Source organism: Delphinus delphis, chromosome 20 (assembly GCF_949987515.2).
Source record: "Delphinus delphis chromosome 20, mDelDel1.2, whole genome shotgun sequence".
In the NCBI taxonomy this organism is placed as follows: Eukaryota; Metazoa; Chordata; class Mammalia; order Artiodactyla; family Delphinidae; genus Delphinus; species Delphinus delphis.
The window spans coordinates 11,574,131-11,594,549 of record NC_082702.1 but is presented as its reverse complement, the minus strand read 5'-3'; the positions used below and the strand labels follow the sequence as shown (position 1 = coordinate 11,594,549).

Here is a 20,419-nt window from a genome sequence, read left to right as displayed (position 1 = left end):
GTTGTGGCACATGGGCTTAGTTGCCCCGTGGCACGTGGGATCTGAGTTCCCTGACCAGGGATCAAACCCGCATCCCCTGCATTGGAAGGCAGATTCTTAACCACTGGGCCACCAGGGAAGTCCCCAGATATTTGAATGAAGAGAATTATTTACTAGGAATAAAGTTGCTAACTAGTTAACTGAGAGGGTAAAAGTTGAAGTCCAAGGCAGGAATCAGCATTTTTTCTGCAAGGGGCCACATGTAAATATTTCTGGCTTCCAGGTCATCCTGTCACTACTCAATTCTTCCATTGTATGGAAAGCAGTTGTAGACAATACCTAAACAAGTGCGCCTGGCTGTGTTCCAATAAAACTTTATTTTTCAATATTGGGCAGTTGGGACTTGGCCTGAGGGCCATAGTTTACACACCCTTGCTCTCTCTCAGGCATCGAGGAGGTAGCAAGGCAGGAAGTGGCTCTGTCTCAAGTTCTGAAGGAACAGAGAAGAGCTGAAACTCAGAAACTTAGAGGAAGGGCTCTGTGGGGGCGGAAACTCAGACCCCGAGGAGGGGGCACTCGCCAGCTGGTGCTGGTGCCCCAAGAAAGGCTGGGCTAGGCTGGTTCTGCAAGTGCTGGGAAGCTGCAGGCTGAACTTGTCTGCCGCCCTGTGGAAGAAATGCTGCTGCCTTTGGCGCAGAAAGGCTGGGGACCCGAGAGTAGACCAGAAGGAGCAGGTAACTGTCCTTCCTCCAGCCTTGCAGCCTTCCTCTAGTGCCCCCTATTGGCAGAGCCTGTCAGGGAGCTGATGGCACAGCACAGATGGTTTGCATCTGTGTAAGAGCTGGTGTACAGGGCGGGCTGGGGCAGAGAGACAGTCACAAGTGCTTTGGTTGGTTTTTAGGCATTTAGACAATCCCCCTGTCATTTCTACAGGTGGCTTATCATTTGGATTCTTCCTGATTTCATCCCAGAGATTAAACTGTCAGGGTTCCCTTGGGGAGGGAAGTCTTCTCTAAGGAACAGGTGTCCCTTTTGGGAAATGAAGGAGGAAGAGGAGGAGGTGGAAAGGGGTCAGGGGTTCCCAAGACTCTGAGAGGGGTCTAGAAGAACTTGCAGCATTTAAGGATCTGTCCTCCATTCGGAATTCATCTCAAATCGGACCACCTCCTCTCCACCTCTACTTAGCCCCACCCCCAGCACCTCTGTGGGCATCTTTAGTCAGCTTCCACTCTTGCCCCTGTGGTCTGTTCTCAGGGTGGCCAGATCATGTTACCCTCCGCTGCACACACCCTCTGATGTGATGTCCTCTGTTGCCCTTGGGGTAGAATCCGGCCCCCTTCCCCTGGCCTGCAAGACCCTGCAGGGCTCTGGTCCCCACTCTGCTGCATTTCCCACCCCACCCCCCTTTCTGCTCCAGCCACCCTGGACACTGTCTTAGGTGCAGTGGAAAAGCCACCCAAGGGTTTTTAAACAGGTGACTATCATTTTGGATGGGGGGCGTGTTATGAGCAGAGGCAGGGGTCCAGTGAGGAGGCTGATGGGTTATCGTGGGGGGCCTTTGCCAGGACAGACCTCCTGTGGGTGCATAAAAATAAAGATTCCTGTATTAGCTAACATTGTTCACAACGATTCACATATTAGTCACGAGAGTGGCAAGTGCACAAGAAAGGAGAAAACCGGGAATTCCCTGGTGGTCCAGTGGTTGGGACTCTGCTCTTTCACTGCCGAGGGCGCGGGTTCGATCCCTGGTTGGGGAACTAAGATCCCACAAGCCGTGGGGTGTGGCCAAAAAAAAAGGGGGGGGGGAACCACTCCTTACTCTCAACACCCAGGAATTCCCAGGGGTGTGCTCTGAATCCAGTGCGTTCTGGGCCCCTGCCACACATGGCCACCTCTGGATTCTGCCTTGGGGACGTGCCATCTCTCTCTCACCCTGCCGTAGTTGCTTCATCTATGCTGTCTCTCTCTACTCTTGGTTAATCTTCTGGGTCTGTCCTCTTTCCCTGACATCGAATTGCCTTTCAGATCTCTTCTCTCCTAGACCCTGGATTTCATTTTGGGTCCACGTGATCTCTCCCTGACCTTGGTTTTCTTTTCAGCCTGTGCCACGTCTCTTTGCAGTATCTTTGGGGCCTGTGCCCTCTCTCCCCACCCCAGTTCTGTCCTAGTCTGTATTACCTCATGTGGTCTCAGTCTCAGCCCCTTGGGGGGTGAGTGTGTCCCTCCTCCCAGGCCAGTGATCCGGGACCTTGACTCTTATTTCAGCCCCAGGGGGAGGACTCTACTTGCATTTGGAGTCAGTGCTGGGGCCCGGTTGAGCCCTGGGCGATGGAATCAGTATGCCTGGAAGGAGCGTCCTGGGAGCCGGGTTCCAAATCCAGGAGACAACTCACTCCCCTCCCGCCCAGTTTTACAGAGGACCAAACTGAGGCCCAGAGACATGGAAGCAAGCGCCTGCCCCTGGTCACCCAGTGAGCTTGGGGCAGAGCCAGGGCTCTCTACTCCCACCCGCGGCCCTTCCCAGCATCCTGCCCCCTCTGTCATGTATGTGCACACGTGAGCCCACGTGTTTGGGTGTGTGCACTGTGCCTCTAGGGAATGCCCCCCACGATGTCATCACTCCTCCCTACACTCGCGTGCAGGGCACGGGTTTGTCTGCCTGAGTCCACGTGGACAGTATGTCACTGGGTCAGCCTGTGTCTGGGCACGCACGTGTGGATATGGCACGGTGTGCACATGGTGGTGTAGACCTGACCGGGTACAGTGCTCACGTGTGCAGTGTGTGTGTGTGTGTGTGTGTGAGAAGTGCCAGGTTTTTTCCCAGCCTGTGTCCTGCCCACAGCTAACGACTGGCTGATGTGCACTTGGCCAAGAGCGAGATGGCCTCTTTGGATCAGGCATTCCAGTGTGTCAGCGAGACCCCAACACACACCCTTTTCTCCGCCATACCCCACCCACTGCCCACCCTTCACCACTTCAGACCTGGACCCCAGCCACCCCTCCCCGACTCAAGACCACGTGCAGCTTCTCCTGAGGTCGTTACCTCAACTGAGCCGGGTGTGGTCCTGTGTGTCAGGGGTGGCTTCATGCACACATCTAGGTCCCTGGTGTCTGCCAGGGGCAGGAGAGTGGAGGTCATGTCTCTGCTTTATGGTCCCCAGCCCCTGCCTTTCCTCCCTAGTGCCTTTGCCTCTCTGAGCCTCAGTTTCCCCTTCTATAAAATGGGCCTAGTAGTGGCCCTCAGGGAGCTGTTAAGAGGATTATACAAGATAATCTATATAAAGTGACATCTAGCATGGAGCCTGGCACACAGTAAGCGCTTGATAAATATTCCCTGTTAATTGTTCATACAGAAGAGAAAACCAAAGCTCCAAGAGGGTCCTGAGTGGGTCAGCGTCCAGGCATCTCAGCTCCAATCTCAGGCTCTCTCTTCAGGACCCCGGCATGGTGGGAGTGGTGGGGGTCAGTGGTAGGTTTTATAAAGCAGGGTCTTAATGATGAACTTGACTGGGGAGTGGGAGAGATTGGATGAGGCAGGGCAGCCGGGCAGGAAGGAGGCCACAGGAGCCGCTTACAGCAGATGTGAGATGACAAGGGTCCAGCTGGAGGCCCGAGGTGCACTCTTGGAGCCAGTCCCCTGGCTCCTTCTGCTGTCCTCTCTCTTTGCCTCTCTCTCACCTTCTGATATTCTAAGTCGCTCCCTCAGTGCGTTCTCTCTAACTGCCCATCTGTCTCCCTGGCCCGCCCATCTACCCCCGCCCCGCTTCCCCTCCAGCAGAAGGCAGACCTGGCTGTGGCTGCGTTCACCATCACAGCTGAGCGGGAGAAGGTCATCGACTTTTCCAAACCCTTCATGACCCTGGGAATCAGCATCCTCTACCGTGTGCACATGGTACGGTTCCCCTGGAGGTGGGGGTGGGGGCTGGTGCTGGGGCCGGACACCCAAGGGAGGCAGAGGCTGTGGGCTGGACCTCGGATGGGCCGGTGGGGCTCATGGGCCCCGGGGCTGGGGGAGGGGCTCAGGTCTGTGTGGCTCCGGCTCTCATTCCGTCTCCCACCAGGGCCGCAAGCCTGGCTACTTTTCCTTCCTGGACCCCTTCTCCCCTGCTGTGTGGCTCTTCATGCTTCTGGCCTACCTGGCTGTCAGCTGCGTCCTGTTCCTGGCCGCCAGGTGAGTCCACTACCTGCTGCCTGGGAAGGAGAGGGCGGGGAGGAAGCACGAGCTGGGGTCTCCATGCCTGACCTTTCTGTTGTCTGTCTGGACCATCCTCGGCCTCCACTTGGGGCCTTGGATTCCCTGCACCCTCCCTTCTCCCTTTCTGGCCCTGTCTCTGTATTTCCTTCTTGTGGTTCTGACTTTTGCTCCGTGGTTCTCTCTGGGTCTCTCCCCTTCCCATTCTTTCTGTCCCCCTCCCCTTTTGCCTGCACTGTCTCTGTTTCTCTGTGTGTGTGTGTGTCTCTCTCTGTCCATCTCTGTCTATCTTCCCCTCCGTTTTTGTCCCCCCATCTCTTCTGATCACGGTGGCTCTCTCTTTCCTCTGTTCCTCTCCTTTTTCTCCCCATTCGCCGCATCTCTCCACAGGCTGAGCCCCTACGAGTGGTATAACCCGCACCCGTGCCTGCGGGCACGTCCCCACATCCTGGAGAATCAGTACACGCTGGGCAACAGCCTCTGGTTCCCCGTGGGGGGCTTCATGCAGCAGGGCTCGGAGATCATGCCCCGGGCGCTGTCCACACGCTGCGTCAGCGGAGTCTGGTGAGAGGCTGCCTGTCTGCCCCAGCCGGGGCTGACGGAGGTGGGGAGGAGGGCGGGGGGGTTCTGAGGCCTGGGCCCATTCCTGTGTCCCACACAAGCTGTGTGACAGGGAATGGGGTGGGGGCAGCTGAGCCCCAGCTCTGCCACTCACTGGCTGTGTGACCTTGGGTCTCCATGCCTCAGTCTCCTCATCTGATAAATGGGGATAAAAATGCCCATGTCTCAGGTTGTAAGGATTCGGTGTGGCTAAGGGATGGGAAAGTGCTTCTGCTGACCTGAGGGGTTATAATCAGGACAGTATTGGCATTGTTACTGCTGTCTCGGACATTGCCCGGGCAATCACAGAGACACTGGAATCCTTGAGCCAGGACAGCCTTCACTGTCCAGACGTTGAGGCTGAGGCCCCGGACAGGGATACCTGCTCCCTCAAAGTCCCACGTGGATCCCGTAACTTTTGTTTTTGGCCACACCTCGCATGGCTTGTGGGATGTTAGTTCCTTGACCAGGGATTGAACTCGGACCCTCAGCAGTGAACGCACCAAGTCCCAACCACTGGACTGCCAGGGAATTACCCAGACCCAGTAACTTATTTTGAACGGAACTTATTTTGCCCCCAAGACAAGCTCCAAGAACCTATGTGTCAGAGAGCAGACACTGACAACTGGTGGTGTCTGGCCCATAGTTTAAAAGATTTTGAATTAGTTGGCATTTAAAAATTGGGTAAATTCACTTACAAATTCAGATTTCTCTTTTTGTTTTGTTTTGGCCACGCTGCGCGGCTTGTGGGATCTTTGTTCCGGGGCACAGCAGTGAAAGCCCGGAATCCTAACCACTAGGCCACCAGGAAACTCCCCAAATTCAGATTTCTCACTTTTCTCAAAGATTTGGGAGATCTGGTAGTGCTCGGCTGGCGTTCCCACCTGGCGTCGATGCCTGTTCCACTGGCCTCAGTCCTCTCTCCCTCCTTCAGTCACTTTTTTTTTTTTTTTTTTTTTTTTTTGACTGCATTGGGTCTTTGTTGCTGCATGTGGGCTTTCTCTAGTTGCAGCGAGCGGGGGCTACTCTTCACTGCGGTGCGCGGGCTTCTCATCGCGGTGGCTTCTCTTGTTGCGGAGCACAGGCTCTAGGCGCGCAGGCTTCAGTAGTTGTGGTGCACGGACTCAGTAGTTGTGGCTCGAGGGCTCTAGAGTGCAGGCTCAGTAGTTGTGACACATGGGCTTAGTTGCTCCGCGGCCTGTGGGATCTTCCCCGACCGGGGCTCGAACCCGTGTCCCCTGCATTGGCAGGCAGATTCTTAACCACTGCGCCACCAGGGAAGTCCTCCTTCAGTCACTTTCTGGCCTGGCTTCCATAAGCACTCACATTTGCCACCCTATCTTTGAAATAGCATCTGGGCTTGGTTGCAGTTCATATAACTCTTCTCAGCTCCTTTTCCTCATTAGAACCACAGAAAGCCGAGGAGCATGCTTAGGATAAGGAATATTCTCTGGTTTTATGGATTAGAAGATAGAGACCCAGAGAGAGGAAGTGGTTTGCTAAAGAGCATGCATTTGGCTAGAGGCAGGGCTGGGCTGAGCCAGCCTCCCGCCCCAGTGCCACCCACCCCGTAGGCCCTGGGTGCCTCTCCAGGGCAAACTGAGGCATGGGGCCTCCTCCCCATCAGTCAGGATCTATGCTCAGTAGTCATTCAGCAAGAGGTGCTTCTCAGGCCCTTCCATGTGCCAGGCACTCAGGCAGGTGGAAAATCAGTCCTCAAGAGGCAAAGGAACTGAGAATAAACAGATAAATAAACACAAGGACATCATATTTTATGCCAAGAATATGTCCCGAAGATATTGTTTGATTCAAAACTTGTTTGTTCAGGACTAACCATAACGGTGGCAGGTTTTTCTCTTTCCCAGCTAAGCGAGGCTAACTACCATCTGGCAGTTGTTTGCAATTTGCTTGGTCCATTGGCTTTGAAACTTTTTGTTTGTTTGTTTTGGTTGCACCAGGTCTTAGATGTACCTGGCGGACTCCTTAGTTGCGGCTCCAGAGCTCCTTAGTTGCAGCATGTGGGCTCCTAAGTTGCAGCACGTGGGCTCCTTAGTTGCAGCGGGGCTTTGAAACGTTCTTTTTCTTTTCTTTTTTTTTTTTTTTGGTGGTATGTGGGCCTCTTACTGTCGTGGCCTCTCCCGTTGCGGAGCACAGACTCCAGACGCGCAGCCTCAGCGGCCATGGCTCATGGAACCAGCTGCTCTGCGGCACGTGGGATCCTCCTGGACCGGGGCACGAACCCGCGTCCCCTGCATCGGCAGGCGGACTCTCAACCACTGTGCCACCAGGGAAGCCCCTACGTTTTTTTTTCTTTAATTTTTAAAATTTTCTGGATGTGCCGCATGGCATGTAGGATCTTAGTTCCCCGACCAGGGATCGAAACCGTGCCCCCTGCAGTAGAAGCTCGGAGTCCTAACCACTGGACCGCCAGGGAGATCCCTAAACTTTTAAATCTTGATGATTTTTTTCTTTTTAACATTTTGAAATTGGCATCATGTCAGGAATTATACCCTGTATTCATTTCCTGTTGCTGCTGCAACAAATTACCACAAACTTCGTGGCTTAAAAACAACATAAATTTATTCTCTTATAGTTCTGGAGGTCAGAAGTGCAAAATAGATATGACTGTGCTAAAATCAGGCTGTTGGCAGGGCCAGTTCTTCTGGAGGCTTTGGGGGAGAATCCATTTCCTTGCCTTTTCCAGCTTTTAGAAGCTGCCTGCGTTCCTGGGCTTGTGACCCCTTCCTCCATCTTCAAATCTCTCTCTCTGACTCTGACCTCCTTCTTCCGCATAAGGACCCTTGTGATTCCATGGGCCCAACAGGATAATCCAGGCTAATCTCCCCATCTCAAGACTCTTAACTTAATCATATCTGCAAAGACCCTTTTACCCTGTGAGGGAACATATTCACAAGTTCCAGGGATGAGCATGTAGACATCTTTGGGGGGCAAGCCTTTCTTCTACCTACCACACACCCCGACTAAACTTTATTAACATTTTTAATATAATGATGTATCAGATGTATGTAAACTGCGCTATTGAAGAACCAAACAGGGTGCAGTGAAAGAGAACAGTAGAGAATGAGGGTGCTCGGGAAGGGCCCCTCTGAGGAGGTACCATCTAGGCTGTTTCATCTGAAGGTGCAAACAGAGGCATGCCTGCCAAAGAGAGGGAGGCGCATTCCAGCCGGGCACGAGAGGGAGGCATGTGTGAGGAGGTGGCTGAGAGGGTGTGAAGGGACCCGCTGTGACAAATCTGGCCGAGTCCCCCAGTCAGGTGGGGGACCAGTGACCAGCTCTCTACAGCCCATCCCTTCTGCTCCTCAGTCAGGGACCCTCTTCCCCAGCTGAGCGTTCTCTGCCCCTTCCCATCGCTGTCACCCAGGAAGCCCACAGTCATGTCCCCTCTCTCACCTTTGACCCCTTTGACCTCAGGCTCACTCTTGTTTCCACCCCGAGTCTTCCCCCACATTCAGTCATTCAACAGATGTTTCTTAATCTCCAGATGTGACCTCGGCCTGGTGATTCAGCAAGCCAGGGCCGGTGGTAGGGCGGTGGGGGTGGGTGCCAGTGCTCTAGGGACTTGGCCGCCCCCTGAATAGCAGCAGCTCGGCCAGAACTCCCCTCCTGGGCCCCTCATCTCATGTGCACACGGGCCATAGCCTCCTGCTGCCACACCCAAGGGCTCGCCATGGTTCAGGACAGCTCTGCCTTGGAAATCAACGTTTCTTTTCTTTTAATTAATTAATTTATTTATTTTTGGCTGTGTTGGGTCTTCGTTGCTGCGCGCGGGCTTTCCCTAGTTGCGGTGAGCGGGGGCTACTCTTCGTTGCGGTGCACGGGCTTCTCATCGCGGTGGCTTCTCTTGTTGCGGAGCACGGGCTCTAGGCGCGCGGGCTTCAGTAGTTGTGGCACGCGGGCTCAGGAGTTGTGGCTCGCAGGGTCTAGAGCACAGACTCAGTAGTTGTGGCGCATGGGAATTAGTTGCTCCGTGGCATGTGGAATCTTCCCGGGCCAGGGCTCAAACCCGTGTCCCCTGCATTGGCAGGCGGATTCTTAACCACTGAGCCACCAGGGAAGCCCTCTGAAAGCAATTTTAAACCCAAGGAATCTGGCTCCAGATTCCATGCTCCCAGCCCCTCCACTAGTCAGCAGTCATCCTTCTAGATGCTGGGGTCACTGAGGGGGCACCACCAGTGGGGCGCATGGCCACAGGGGCAGGGGGGCAGTGGCGGCTCCAGCCTGTAGCTCACCCCTCCCCCCCCCCAGGTGGGCCTTCACCTTGATCATCATCTCCTCCTACACGGCCAACCTGGCTGCCTTCCTCACCGTGCAGCGCATGGAGGTGCCTGTGGAGTCGGCTGACGACCTGGCGGACCAGACCAACATTGAGTATGGTACCATCCACGCTGGCTCCACCATGACCTTCTTTCAGGTGGGGCCCCTGGAGCCACCCAGGCTTGGTTTCGGGATCCCCGCTGTGCACAGCAGCGCAGGGTAGGGCAGTGCATTCCTCAGAAGGTTCCCGCGGGGCCGTAGGAAGTAAGCTGTCCTGTTTGGCTTGGACGCAGGTCTCCCTGAAGCAGGCTGGGCCCTGGGTGTGTATGGTTGAGCACCTGCTCCCAGCTTCTCTGAATGAGGCCTGGGAACACTGGGAAGACAGGGCTGGGTGTCAAGCCGAGCCGAGGCCCAGGGGTGGAAGAGAGAAAAAGGTTGAAGAACAGGCTGTGGCTGCGTCTTCCCAAGCCTTCGGTCCTCAGGATCCTCGCTGGGCTGGTGGGTGTGGGGTTGGCTTGGGTCTGGCCCTGAGCAGTCTGTCTGTCTTGTGCGTCTCCTCTGTCGTCGGCTCTTCCTGTCTTCCTCTGGTCTCCCCGCTCTCTCGGGTTGAGGGAGACTTTCTAGAGGGCAGGGGACAGGGCTCAGGGGAAAGGCAGGAGTGGAAAGACCCTCACCCGTCTTCCCCTCATGTGCCCTCTGCCCAGAATTCACGGTACCAGACGTACCAGCGTATGTGGAACTACATGCAGTCGAAGCAGCCCAGTGTGTTTGTCAAGAGCACAGAGGAGGGCATCGCCCGCGTCCTCAACTCCCGCTATGCCTTCCTGCTCGAGTCCACCATGAATGAGTACCACCGGCGCCTCAACTGCAACCTCACCCAGATCGGGGGTCTCCTCGACACCAAGGGCTACGGCATCGGCATGCCGCTGGGTATGGCGGCAGTGGGGTGGGGTGGGAGGCCGTGGGTCCCCAGGCAGCTGAAACCAAGCTGTGTGAGCAGGCCAGGGAGTAGGCCAGGCCCTTCCCGAGCAGGCTGGGTGTGCTGTGTGTGGCCTCCTAGCTGTGTGGCCTTGGGAAGGTGATGCCACCTTCCTGAGCCTCTGCACCCTCCACCTGCATATGAACAGGCCTAGGAACGATCAGCTCCAGCCCTGGAGGGCTGTTGGGAGAACCCGGTGATACTGTGCACAAGTCAGTGCGCGTGAGCCATGAGGCTTGCTGCCCTGCCCCATTGGTCCGAGGGCCCCTCGAGGGTGAGGACCTGGGTTTATTTACTTCATATTCTCTGCACCAAACCCACAGCCTGGCTCAGAGCAGGTGGTCCAGCAACATAATGGATGTTGCTGGATGGGTGGAAGGGAGGGAGAGAGGGAAGGAGGGAGGGAGGAAGAATGATGGATGGATCTGCTAGGGAGACTTGGACATGCTTTTCCAGGGCTTGGTGCTGGAAACTCACCACCAATTTTGCCACCAAATTTTGGCATTTCGGCTTTTAAACCCACCTATATTCTGATGACCACTGCATTTCTTAGCTATGACTACATAACAAATTACCCCAAATCTTAGCAGCTTGGTGGTAGGGTCGGTGCTGTATCAGGGAAGCAGTATAGCCTGGTGCTTTGAGGGACAGGCTCTGGAGTCCCAACAACCTGGATTCAAATCCCAGCTTCCTCCCTGACTCAGGCAAGAGTGTCACCTGCTTCATGCAGATAATGAGGGTGGTAACACGTGCCTCACAGGATTATTGTGAGACTTAAGTACACTTCTGTGGACCAAGGTCTGGCACATAGTAGGTGCCTGATAAATACCAATCACCCCACTTGCCTGCATCCCTAGTTCCTGGCGCCTGGTAGATGCTCAAGAATTATAGTAGTAAATGAAGAAATGAGTAGAGGGTAGGATATGGGTGGGGTGTGTGGGGCCCAAGGATGGTTTAAGGGGAGGATCTGAGGGTAGAGAGGAGGGAGGTGGTCCAGGGTTGGGGCCACGCAGAGGATTCGTTCACTTGGCAGATCTGATGTCCTACTGTGTGCCGGGACTGCCCTGGCTGCTGGGATGCCACAGCGGGGAGCTAGCTGCTCAGCCCTCACCTCCAGCCATCTACTAGGGGTGCAGACAGACAGTAAACACACAGCTTTATAATGTGATGTCAAGCAGTGTCAACTGCTCTGAAGTAAATAAGGGGAAGAGATGGACAGGGAGTGGGGTGCGTGCTGTCATTTTAAATAGAGTTAGAGAAGAACCCCTGAGGCACCCTGTGAGCAGAGTCCTGAGGAAGTGAGGGAAGGAACATTCCAGGCAGAGGCAAAGGTCCTAAGGGAGCCCCAGGTGGTGGGACCAGTGAATGCAGAATGTTGTTGAACATTTGAAGATTTTTTTTTCTAGCTGCAGACAGAGCCGTTGGAGAGTTTTAAGCACCAGAGAGGCGTGATCTCTGGCTGTGTTTCTGAAACTGTCCCTCTGGCTGCTGTGTTGAGAAGAGCCTGGCGGGGAGAGAGTGGGGGGGGGCACAGGGAGAGGGGACCGGTGACAAATGTGACAAGGTGGGGCTTGGCCCAGGGGTGGTTGCCGGGGAGGTGGCGAGCAGTAGTCAGATTTGAAGGTGGACAGGGAAGATGCTGGGGATGCTGCAGAGGTGGGAGGAGAGCAGCTGCAGAGGGGAGGGAACATCTGGGGCTTGGGCCGGCAGGGCTCCAGGGTCCCGATGACCGTCCACCCTCCGTGTGCCCGGTCCAGGCTCCCCGTTCCGGGATGAGATCACACTGGCCATTCTGCAGCTTCAGGAGAACAACCGGCTGGAGATCCTGAAGCGCAAGTGGTGGGAGGGGAGCCGGTGCCCCAAGGAAGAGGACCATCGAGCTAAAGGTCAGCCACCCCTGCACGCCGTGCCCTTCCCAAAGGCCCCTTGCCACCCCTGGCCCATGCAGCCCGACCCCTGGCTCTCCCCCTCCACCCCCAGGCTTGGGCATGGAGAACATCGGCGGCATTTTTGTCGTGCTCATCTGTGGCCTCATCATTGCTGTCTTCGTGGCAGTCATGGAATTCATATGGTCCACGCGGAGGTCGGCAGAGTCAGAAGAGGTGAGGGGGCTGGCGAAGGGTGTGTGGGAAGAAGTGGGACCCCAGGGGCAGGGGGTGTGAACACTATGGCATTGGGAGCCGTTACTGGAAGAATGCGAGGGTTGGGGGGCTGGGAGCTGGGGACGTGAGAGGATCGGAGCGACTCCAAGGGTCCAGGAGGTCCATGAAGAGGTGAGAGCAGGGAACTCCCTGACGGTCCAGCGGTTAGGACTCTGCGCTGTCACTGCAGAGGGCCCAGGTTCGATCGCTGATGGGGGAAAAAACTAAGATCCCACAAGCCGCGGTGTGGCCAGAAAAAAAAAAAAAAGAGGTGAGAGCAGACGGAAGGCGGTAGAGAGGGTCCACGGACATGAGGAAGGACAGAGGGGGAAGAGGGCGCAGGCAGAGATGAGGATGCAGGGGAAGGAGTGTGGAGGGGCAGAGAGAAGGATATGGGGAAAGAATGAGGTGGTAAAGCAAGAAGAAATAGGAGGAGAGACAGGGGCAAGGAGGATGCAGCTGAATGCGACAGCAGGAAGACAGACTTGCTGGCCGGTCTCAGCCCACACGCGGGCATGGTGGTCCCCAGCCATACTCCAGTGCTAACCCCGCGGGCCCCCGTGCTCCTCCGCGATTCCAACCTTTCCCTCTCTCTGCCAGCCTCCAGCCAACCCCCTATCCTCCTTGCTTTGAGCCCATGACCTTGCTTCTCCTGGCCTGAGGACAGCAGAGGAGTTGGAAAGCGTGCCAAGCCCCACCTCTACATCCACCTACCCTCATGCTTTCTCCACTCGCCCCGTTAGTGACTCTAGATGAACATCCACGCTCCTCGCTAAGGCTTCTCCGCATGCGCCCTGTCTCCTCCTCTCTCGCCTTCCCAAGGACATTCCTCAGCTGTTCTCTCCTTCCCTCCGGCATCATCAGCTTTTCTCCTTCTACTGGATCAAGCCTGGCAGCATACAGATGTGCTGTCATTTCTCCCATCTTCAAGGAACCCTCTCTGGACCCCGTTTCCCCTCCTAGTCACCACCCCATTTCTCCCCTTCTGTTGTAGCCTTGACAGGGTGTGTCCCTCTGCTGTTTCCAGTTTCTGTCCTCCCATTCCTTCTTGGACACACTCCCATCCAGCTCCTGTCCCCACCTCTCTTCTGAAGCCAATCTTGCCACCAGTGACCTCCGCATCTGAAATCCAGCGCCTGAGCCTCTGGCCTCATCATCGTGAGGCAGCCATGGGCTTCAGCACAGCCGATCACTCTCTCCTCACAACGCTCGCTTCCCTGCTCCTGCCTCATTTTCCTCCTACCTCTCGGGCACTGTTCTGTTGGGGCGCCCTAGGGCTCGATCCTTGGACTTCTTCTCTTCTCTTTCTCCCTTCTCTTGGTGATCCCATCCAGCCAAATGGTTTGTAAGACCATCTGTATGCTGATGACTCCTATATTATTTGTCTTTTGCCATGTAGCAAATTATCCCCCAATTTAGCAACTTAAAACAGCAAACTTCTATCAGTTCACAGTGTCCATAGGTCAGGAATCTGGGAGCAGCTTAGCTGGGTGGTTCTGGCTGCCCAGTGTCTCTGGTAAGGTCATGGTCATGATGTTGGCTGGGGCTGCTGTTGTCTGGAGGCTCGACTGGGGCTGGAGGATTCCAGGATGGCATCCTGGAATACTTCCAGGATGGCTCACTGTCTCAAAATGTACCTGTGGGGTTTTAATTTATGGAAGTGACTGAGCAGAAGAGGCCAATGCCAGTGAAAGAAGAAATTATTACTTACATTACCTGACAGGAGGGGGCCTACCACGCCACATAGGGCCACAAGGAAAGCACCAGATTTGGTCAGGAGGCAGAAGGGAGAGAGAAACCTAGGGCAGAGCCTTTATTGGGGTTTCCATGAGAAGGGCAAGGAACCTAAGGAAACGGCTTAGGACTGGGCAGTGTGCGTACTGTCAGCAGGCTCTGGACTAGAGGGGTGGTCTCTAATTGTCTGGTACCCGGCCCTGGGTTGATTTAGGGCAGGGGAACTATTGGCTTGATGTGTGAGAGTCAGATAAAGGGGGTGTATAGACTCAGGATTGGTTGGTTTTCATGTGAAAGGCAGGTTCCCAGCCCTTTGCTATCCCTAACAATTGGCTAGCTCTGGGAGGGCAGTCTCTCCCTGGCTAGCAAGATGTTTCAGATGTCAAAACATCCTAAGATAGAGAGAATAAAAATACACTCATTCACATAGCAGTTGGCAGGAGGCCTCGGTTCCTCACACAGGGACTTCTCCATAGGGCCGCTTGAGTGTCCTCACGCCGTGGCAGCTGAGTTTCCCCAGAGCGAGTGATGCAAGAGAGAGTCAGGAAGAAGCCAAAATGTCAGCTGACCTAGCCTTATTCTGTTGGTCACAGAGTGAACCTCATACAAAGGCAAAGGGGACTACACAAGGGTGTGAACACCCCAGGGGCAGGATCTTGGAGGCTGCCTACCATAACCCTCAAATGTGTATCCCTTACAGGGACCTCTCCCTGAACCCACGGTTTGTAAATTCAGCTCCACACTTGACATCTCCACGTGGATGTCCACCAGGTAGTGCGTGACGTCATGTGGCCAACACAGAGCTCCTGCCCACCCATCAGGCAATGCCATCATTCCAGTTGCTCAGGCCAAAATATGTGGAGTCACCCTTCACTCCTCCCTCTTTCTCACGCCCTCTATCTGATCTCTGGTGACCGTAGCAGCTTCCTAGTGGGCCCCCTGCTCTTGCCCTTGGCCTCCCTACAGTCTGTTCTCTGCACAGCTGCAGAGTGATCCTGTGAAAGCACAGCAGTCCTATGCTTAAAACTCTCCAGTGGCTCCCGTCTGGCTCAGAGTAAAAGCCAAACCCTTACCGTGGCCTCTGGGCCTTACACAAGCCGGCCCCCGTTGCTCCCCTGACCTCACCTCCTCCCTCTCCCCTTTGCCCACCGCACCTTGGCCACCCTGACCTGCTCCACATTCCTCCAGCACCTCACACCTGTAACCAGCTGAACGGTCTGCCTTCCCTCCTGCCAGGCCCCACGCAGCTCATCCTGCACTGCGTTTGTCTACTTGCAGTTCCTCTTCTCAATGAGTCTCCCCTAAGGACCCATCTCAAAATTCAGCATCACTCCCCACCCCACCTATTTTCCCAATTTAATTTTTCTCCAAAGCACTCATCACCATCTAACATACAACTTATATTTACATATTTATGTTTTGTCTCTGCACAATATAACCTCCATGAGGGCAGGGACTTCTGTCTGTTTTGTTCTCTGCTGTATCTCCAGTGCCTGAAACAGTGCCTGGAACACAGTAGGCGGTCAGCAAATACGTCTGGCAATAGTGCGTGCATGAATCAGTGGCCGAGGATGGAGAACGAGTACGAGGGAAGGACTAGAAGCAGTTATAAACTTTCGAGTGAAAAGGCAAGAGGAAGGAGTAGGAAGAGAGGAGCGTGGACTGGAGGTGAAGGGCAGATTTAAGAACAAATCCAAAGAAGAATGGAGATGGGAGCGAGAAGTGGAGGAGAGACAGGAGTTGAGAGGTGGAGAGACGAGACAGGAAGAGCACGGGGAAATAAGGGAACTGTGAGGGAAGAGAATGGGAAATGAGGAAAGGGTGGAAGAGAGGAGGTGAAAGGGCTTGCAGGAAAGAGAAAGAGAGGTGAACACAGAGGTGGGGCGGGGAGAGCAAGAGGGTGTGGAGGTTTCCGAGAGGACCAGAGGGGAAAGGAGCGGCGAGGGGCGGTGGCAAGGAGGTCGCAGGCAGTGACCACCGCGCCCCGCGCCGCCCCCAGGTGTCGGTGTGCCAGGAGATGCTGCAGGAGCTGCGGCACGCGGTGTCCTGCCGCAAGACGTCGCGTTCTCGCCGGCGCCGGCGCCCGGGAGGCCCAAGCCGGGCCCTGCTGTCGCTACGCGCCGTCCGCGAGATGCGCCTCAGCAACGGCAAGCTCTACTCCGCCGGCGCGGGCGATGCTGGCAGCGCGCACGGGGGCCCCCAGCGCCTCCTGGACGACCCGGGACCGCCCGGCGGGGCCCGGCCCCCCGCCCCCACCCCTTGCACCCACGTGCGTGTCTGTCAGGAGTGCAGGCGCATCCAGGCGCTGCGGGCCTCCGGAGCCGGCGCGCCCCCGCGTGGCCTGGGCGCCCCCGCTGAAGCCACCAGCCCGCCCCGGTCCCGGACCGGCCCCGCCGGCCCCCGCGAGCTGGCCGAGCACGAGTGATCATGGGCGGGGCCGGGCGGGCACCCGGACTGACCGCAGGGACTGGGCTCGCCCCAGGCCCCGGCCGCCCTCGCTTCCCTGGTGGGCGAGGGACGGGACTTGTGCCCCCGCGCGCCGGACGCCGCGATTTTGCCTTTGGTTCCCGGTGAAGTCTGAGGCTCGGCTCCGGAACCTGCCTGCGCCCCCTAGTGGACTCGCCAGAGGGTGCCGCGGACGCCCGCACTCCGTCCCCCACTGCGAACAAGAGGCGCGCAGGAACCGAGGACTCCAGGGGCCGAGGACTGCAGGGGCTGTTCCCGGAAGCGGAAAGCAGTTCGCGGGGAGAACCCCATCCTGGGACTGCTCGGGCTCCCCAAGACTTAACGCAGCCCTCCCCACTCCTGGAGAAGTGGGAAGCCTCTGGGCAGATGGGTGTCCCCTGGTGCCCCTCGACTCTTCTCTTTCTCTCTTTTTTTTGGGGAGAAACCTCGGAATTTCTATGAGACCCCCACAGGGAGGGGGTCAGTTGGGCCCCCATCCCTCCCCCTGCCACACCCCAGTCCCCGTTGGAATAAAAAAAGAACAAAACCCCAAAACTGGGGATACCCGGGTCTCATTTCCTAGGGGTGCGAGGGCACTGAAGGCTTGGGCTCCCCCCTCCAGGGAGTCTGCTGAGAACCACAGACTGGATAGTCACTCCTGCACTCTCTCGATTCTCCGCCCTGCCCACAGACAGCAGGTCAGCCCAGGTCCGGGCAGCTGGCCCTTCTCCACTGACCTTCTCTCAGGACAGGAGGCTGCGACAGAGACCCTGAGACAGATGGAGAGAGATACAGGGATCTGGAGAGGCGGAGACACCAGGAAAAGGAGACATAGACAGCAACCAGATGGGGCTGGGGGAGGGGAGGGTGAGTGAACAGTTCAGTGTGGTGGTGCCTGGGTGGCCCGTATGGTGGCAAGTGTGTGCCTGGGCCAGGGTAATTTGTCATGACTTTGTAGTCATGTGCATGTGTGTATGTGTGTACATCCGTGAACCCACCTTCAGCTGTGTGACTGTGACCCTGTGTTTCTGCTGAGAACGTACCTCCCCAGCCCCCAAGAGAGGAAGTGAGAAATCCCAGTCGGGGGGAGGGAGGAGGTGGGGCGGGGTAGGCTGACGGCTGGTTGAGCGGGGAGAAGGGTGGGTCTGCTTTCTGTCCACGCCCTCCCCCGCCCCACTGGAGGTTTCTGTGGAAACTGCAGCTGAGAAAGGACAAGTGAAGGTCACACAGCCAGAACCAAAACGAGGCCAAGTGGAAGGGGGAGAGATGGAGAGGTGGAGAGAAAGAAAGAGATGGGGAGAGGACGGCGGAGAGACAGAAAGGGAAGAGACAGAGATGGGGTAGAGATGGGGAGAGACTATGGGGGGGCACAGAGAGAGATGGAGAAATAGGGCAAAGGGGGAGACACAGGGAGACATACCATGATGAGGTGGGAGAAGGGTGAGACAGAATGGAGAAGGGGACGAGGTGGAGACAGAGAAAACAGGGATATTAATAAGAGACCCGGGGAGTTGGGGCTGAGAGAAGCAGAGACTGAGGTGGAACAGAGACAGGTGAGACAAGAAGCTGTAGAAAACTAGATGAGGACAGTAGGGGGCCCGAGCAGTGAGGAACACTAGACCGAGAGAGGGAGCAAGCGAGGGAAAGGAGCGAGGCTGGGCCCCGCCCCTCGGGCAGGGGGCCCAGAGCTCGGGAGCTGTCCGTTCAGCACCGGCCTGCTGGGCTTGGCGGTCCTGGAGCGCAGCATTGCCCTGTCTCCCTTGCAGGACCTGCCTGCCTTCTCAGTGTTTGGGCAGGCCACACTTCGGGGGACCCCGCCTGGCACACAGCACCCCCAGTCTCCATCTGGCCTCTTCTGTGTCTCAGACCCTTGCCGTGTGTGTGCCCAGACAGGTGTGGGGATGAGCTTGTGTCTCAAGGTCTCTCGTTTCCACATCTCTCACAGACTAATCAATGTCTCTGCCCTTGGGCGGGACTGTCAGTCTGTCAAGGTGACTAGAATATGATTGCAGACATTTCTGGTCTGTCTCCCTCTCTGTTCCAGTACCAAGCAGATCTCCTCTGGGGTCTTTCCCCATTTCTGAGTCTCCCCCACCCCCATTTCTGCTGTCTCCCCAGTCTTTATCTCTAAGTCTCCCCAGTGTGCCCAACGTGTCTGCCTGGCTTTCTATGTCCCTGCGTGTCTCTGTCATCTTCACTAAGTAATTCTGTTTATCTGCCTCTTACGCCTGTTTTCTCATTTCTGTCTTTGCCCATCTCTCTGTCTTTGTTGGTGTTTCTGTTTTATTGTTCCTATTTGCCTCTCTCTGGTTCTGAACTCTGTGCATCCATTTCTTCTCTTAGTCTCTCCCTCCCTCTCTCTTGCCGAGTTCTCTTGTCCCCATCCATCCCTGTGACCTTCGTAAATCTTCCCTCCCCCCCTCACCCAACTTCCGCAAAGCCTCGCGCTGGGAACACGGTGCACAGTCATCAGTCTCACCAGGCTGAGGAGTGCATGAGGGCGGGACATGAGCCTGTGTCTGGGATGTGGTGTGGGGGACCGGGGTCTCCCCCAGTCCAGCTGGAAAGCAGGAGGAGAAAAAGCCGAGAATCTCCTGGGATCCTGACATCCCCAGGCTTCTCTGTCACCCCAATCTCCCTCCCATGGTCCAAGCCCATCCCTGTAGGACAAGGTGGAGGGGGAAAAGATAATATGTTGACAGGTTCTCCCTCCTTCCCTCCCTCCCTCTGGAAGGGGACAGAGTTGTAGGGGGGCAACTACCAGGGCTAGAAGATGTGGCTTCCCCCCTTCCCCAGTCTCCATGGAGACAAGCCAGGTCTGCAAGCCCAGCCTCCTTTGCTGCAAATGCGGCCTCCCTATTACCATGGCAACAAGGGACAGCGGGGAGGGATGGGGATGGGTCAGAGTACAGGATTGGGCTGAGGCTCTGGGTGCCGGGGAAAGCCAAGGAACCCACCTCCCTGCCCCCTTTTACTCTCTGGCCCAGTTTCCCTGTCCATGCCCATCTTTCTGTGGCTTTGAATCTCTGACTCTTGTCTTTCTCAGTTTGTGTGTCTCCCTCTGGCCTTCACCCTTTCACACATTTCGGTGACCAGGTCCTTAACCTTCCCCTCTCACCTGCTATACTCCAGGCTTACTCTGTGCCCCTTGCCTGTCCCCCACATCCCCACTCCCATAGGTGGGGAGGATACCCACATTCTGAGAAAGCTACAGAGACAGGCTCTTGCCTGCTCTCTGCCCCTTCTGCCCTTCTCAGGGAGAGTCTGGGAGTGTTCCTCATAGAGCAGAGAGGTGGGGGTAGGAGGCTGTAACTCCTCAGGCTCCAGTGGGTGGCTGACGGGGTGTTGTGTGTATGTGACAGGCCTGGGGTGTGGGTGCTGGCTGTGCATCTGTGTGTGTAGATATATACCAAGATGGGATGTGTGGTGTGTGGGTGTGGGCATGGGGGGTGTGTTTGGAGCTACAACAGAAGTGTATGAGATTGCACTGCGATACATGATGTGTGTAGTGTGTGAGGTGTGTGGGATGGTGTTGTGTGATCTGTGTCGGTGAATTATTGTGCTGTGTGTGAGTCTGTGTGCACCTTTTGTCTGTCATTCACAATTAGCAACACTTTGGCAATTTTGCACTGTGGGCCTTTGCTTATGCCCGGATATATTGGGGAGGAGTGTGTGTGATGTTGCGTGAAACAGTGTTCACAAAGCCTCAAGTGGTGTCTGGGGCAGTGTGAGGCCTGTGCTATGGTGCTGAGTGTAGATGTGTACTGGTTTGTGGGTCCATGGATTTTGTGGTTATGGCTCTCCATGTGAGGTGGTTTAAGGCCAGCTCTGATGGAGTGCGTGATGTGCATATCTGTGAGGTTGTGTTTTGAGGGTGTGTGTTAATCTACATGGCATTTTATGACTCTGATTCTATGGTGTGATGGGGTGTGCAAGGTGTGTGTGCTATGTGTGTTTCATTTCTGCATGTTTGAGAGTCCCTGGGGTTGTTTGATGGGGTAGTGTAGGGTGTGTGGGAGGGTATTAGCTGGTGTGTGATGGAATGTGATTGTGAAACTGGTGGTGAGTGGT

At 55.9% G+C, this 20,419-nt stretch overlaps 1 protein-coding gene across 2 annotated transcripts in view; it reads left to right on the top strand.

The window, feature by feature from the left end:
- Positions 1–16,895, top strand: part of GRIK5 (glutamate ionotropic receptor kainate type subunit 5) — a 51,461-nt gene extending 34,566 nt beyond the window's left edge. Inside the window, exons 13-20 of one of the 2 annotated variants that reach the window (XM_060001009.1) lie at positions 3,755–3,871; positions 4,041–4,150; positions 4,562–4,735; positions 9,041–9,206; positions 9,754–9,979; positions 11,786–11,914; positions 12,009–12,130; positions 15,903–16,895. In XM_060001009.1, coding sequence (XP_059856992.1) covers positions 3,755–3,871; positions 4,041–4,150; positions 4,562–4,735; positions 9,041–9,206; positions 9,754–9,979; positions 11,786–11,914; positions 12,009–12,130; positions 15,903–16,328 — 1,470 coding nt within the window. In that variant the 3' untranslated portion in view covers positions 16,329–16,895. The remainder of the gene's footprint in view (positions 1–3,754; positions 3,872–4,040; positions 4,151–4,561; positions 4,736–9,040; positions 9,207–9,753; positions 9,980–11,785; positions 11,915–12,008; positions 12,131–15,902) is intronic. The other variant, XM_060001010.1, reaches the window with a different exon arrangement.
- Positions 16,896–20,419: the final 3,524 nt, after the last annotated feature.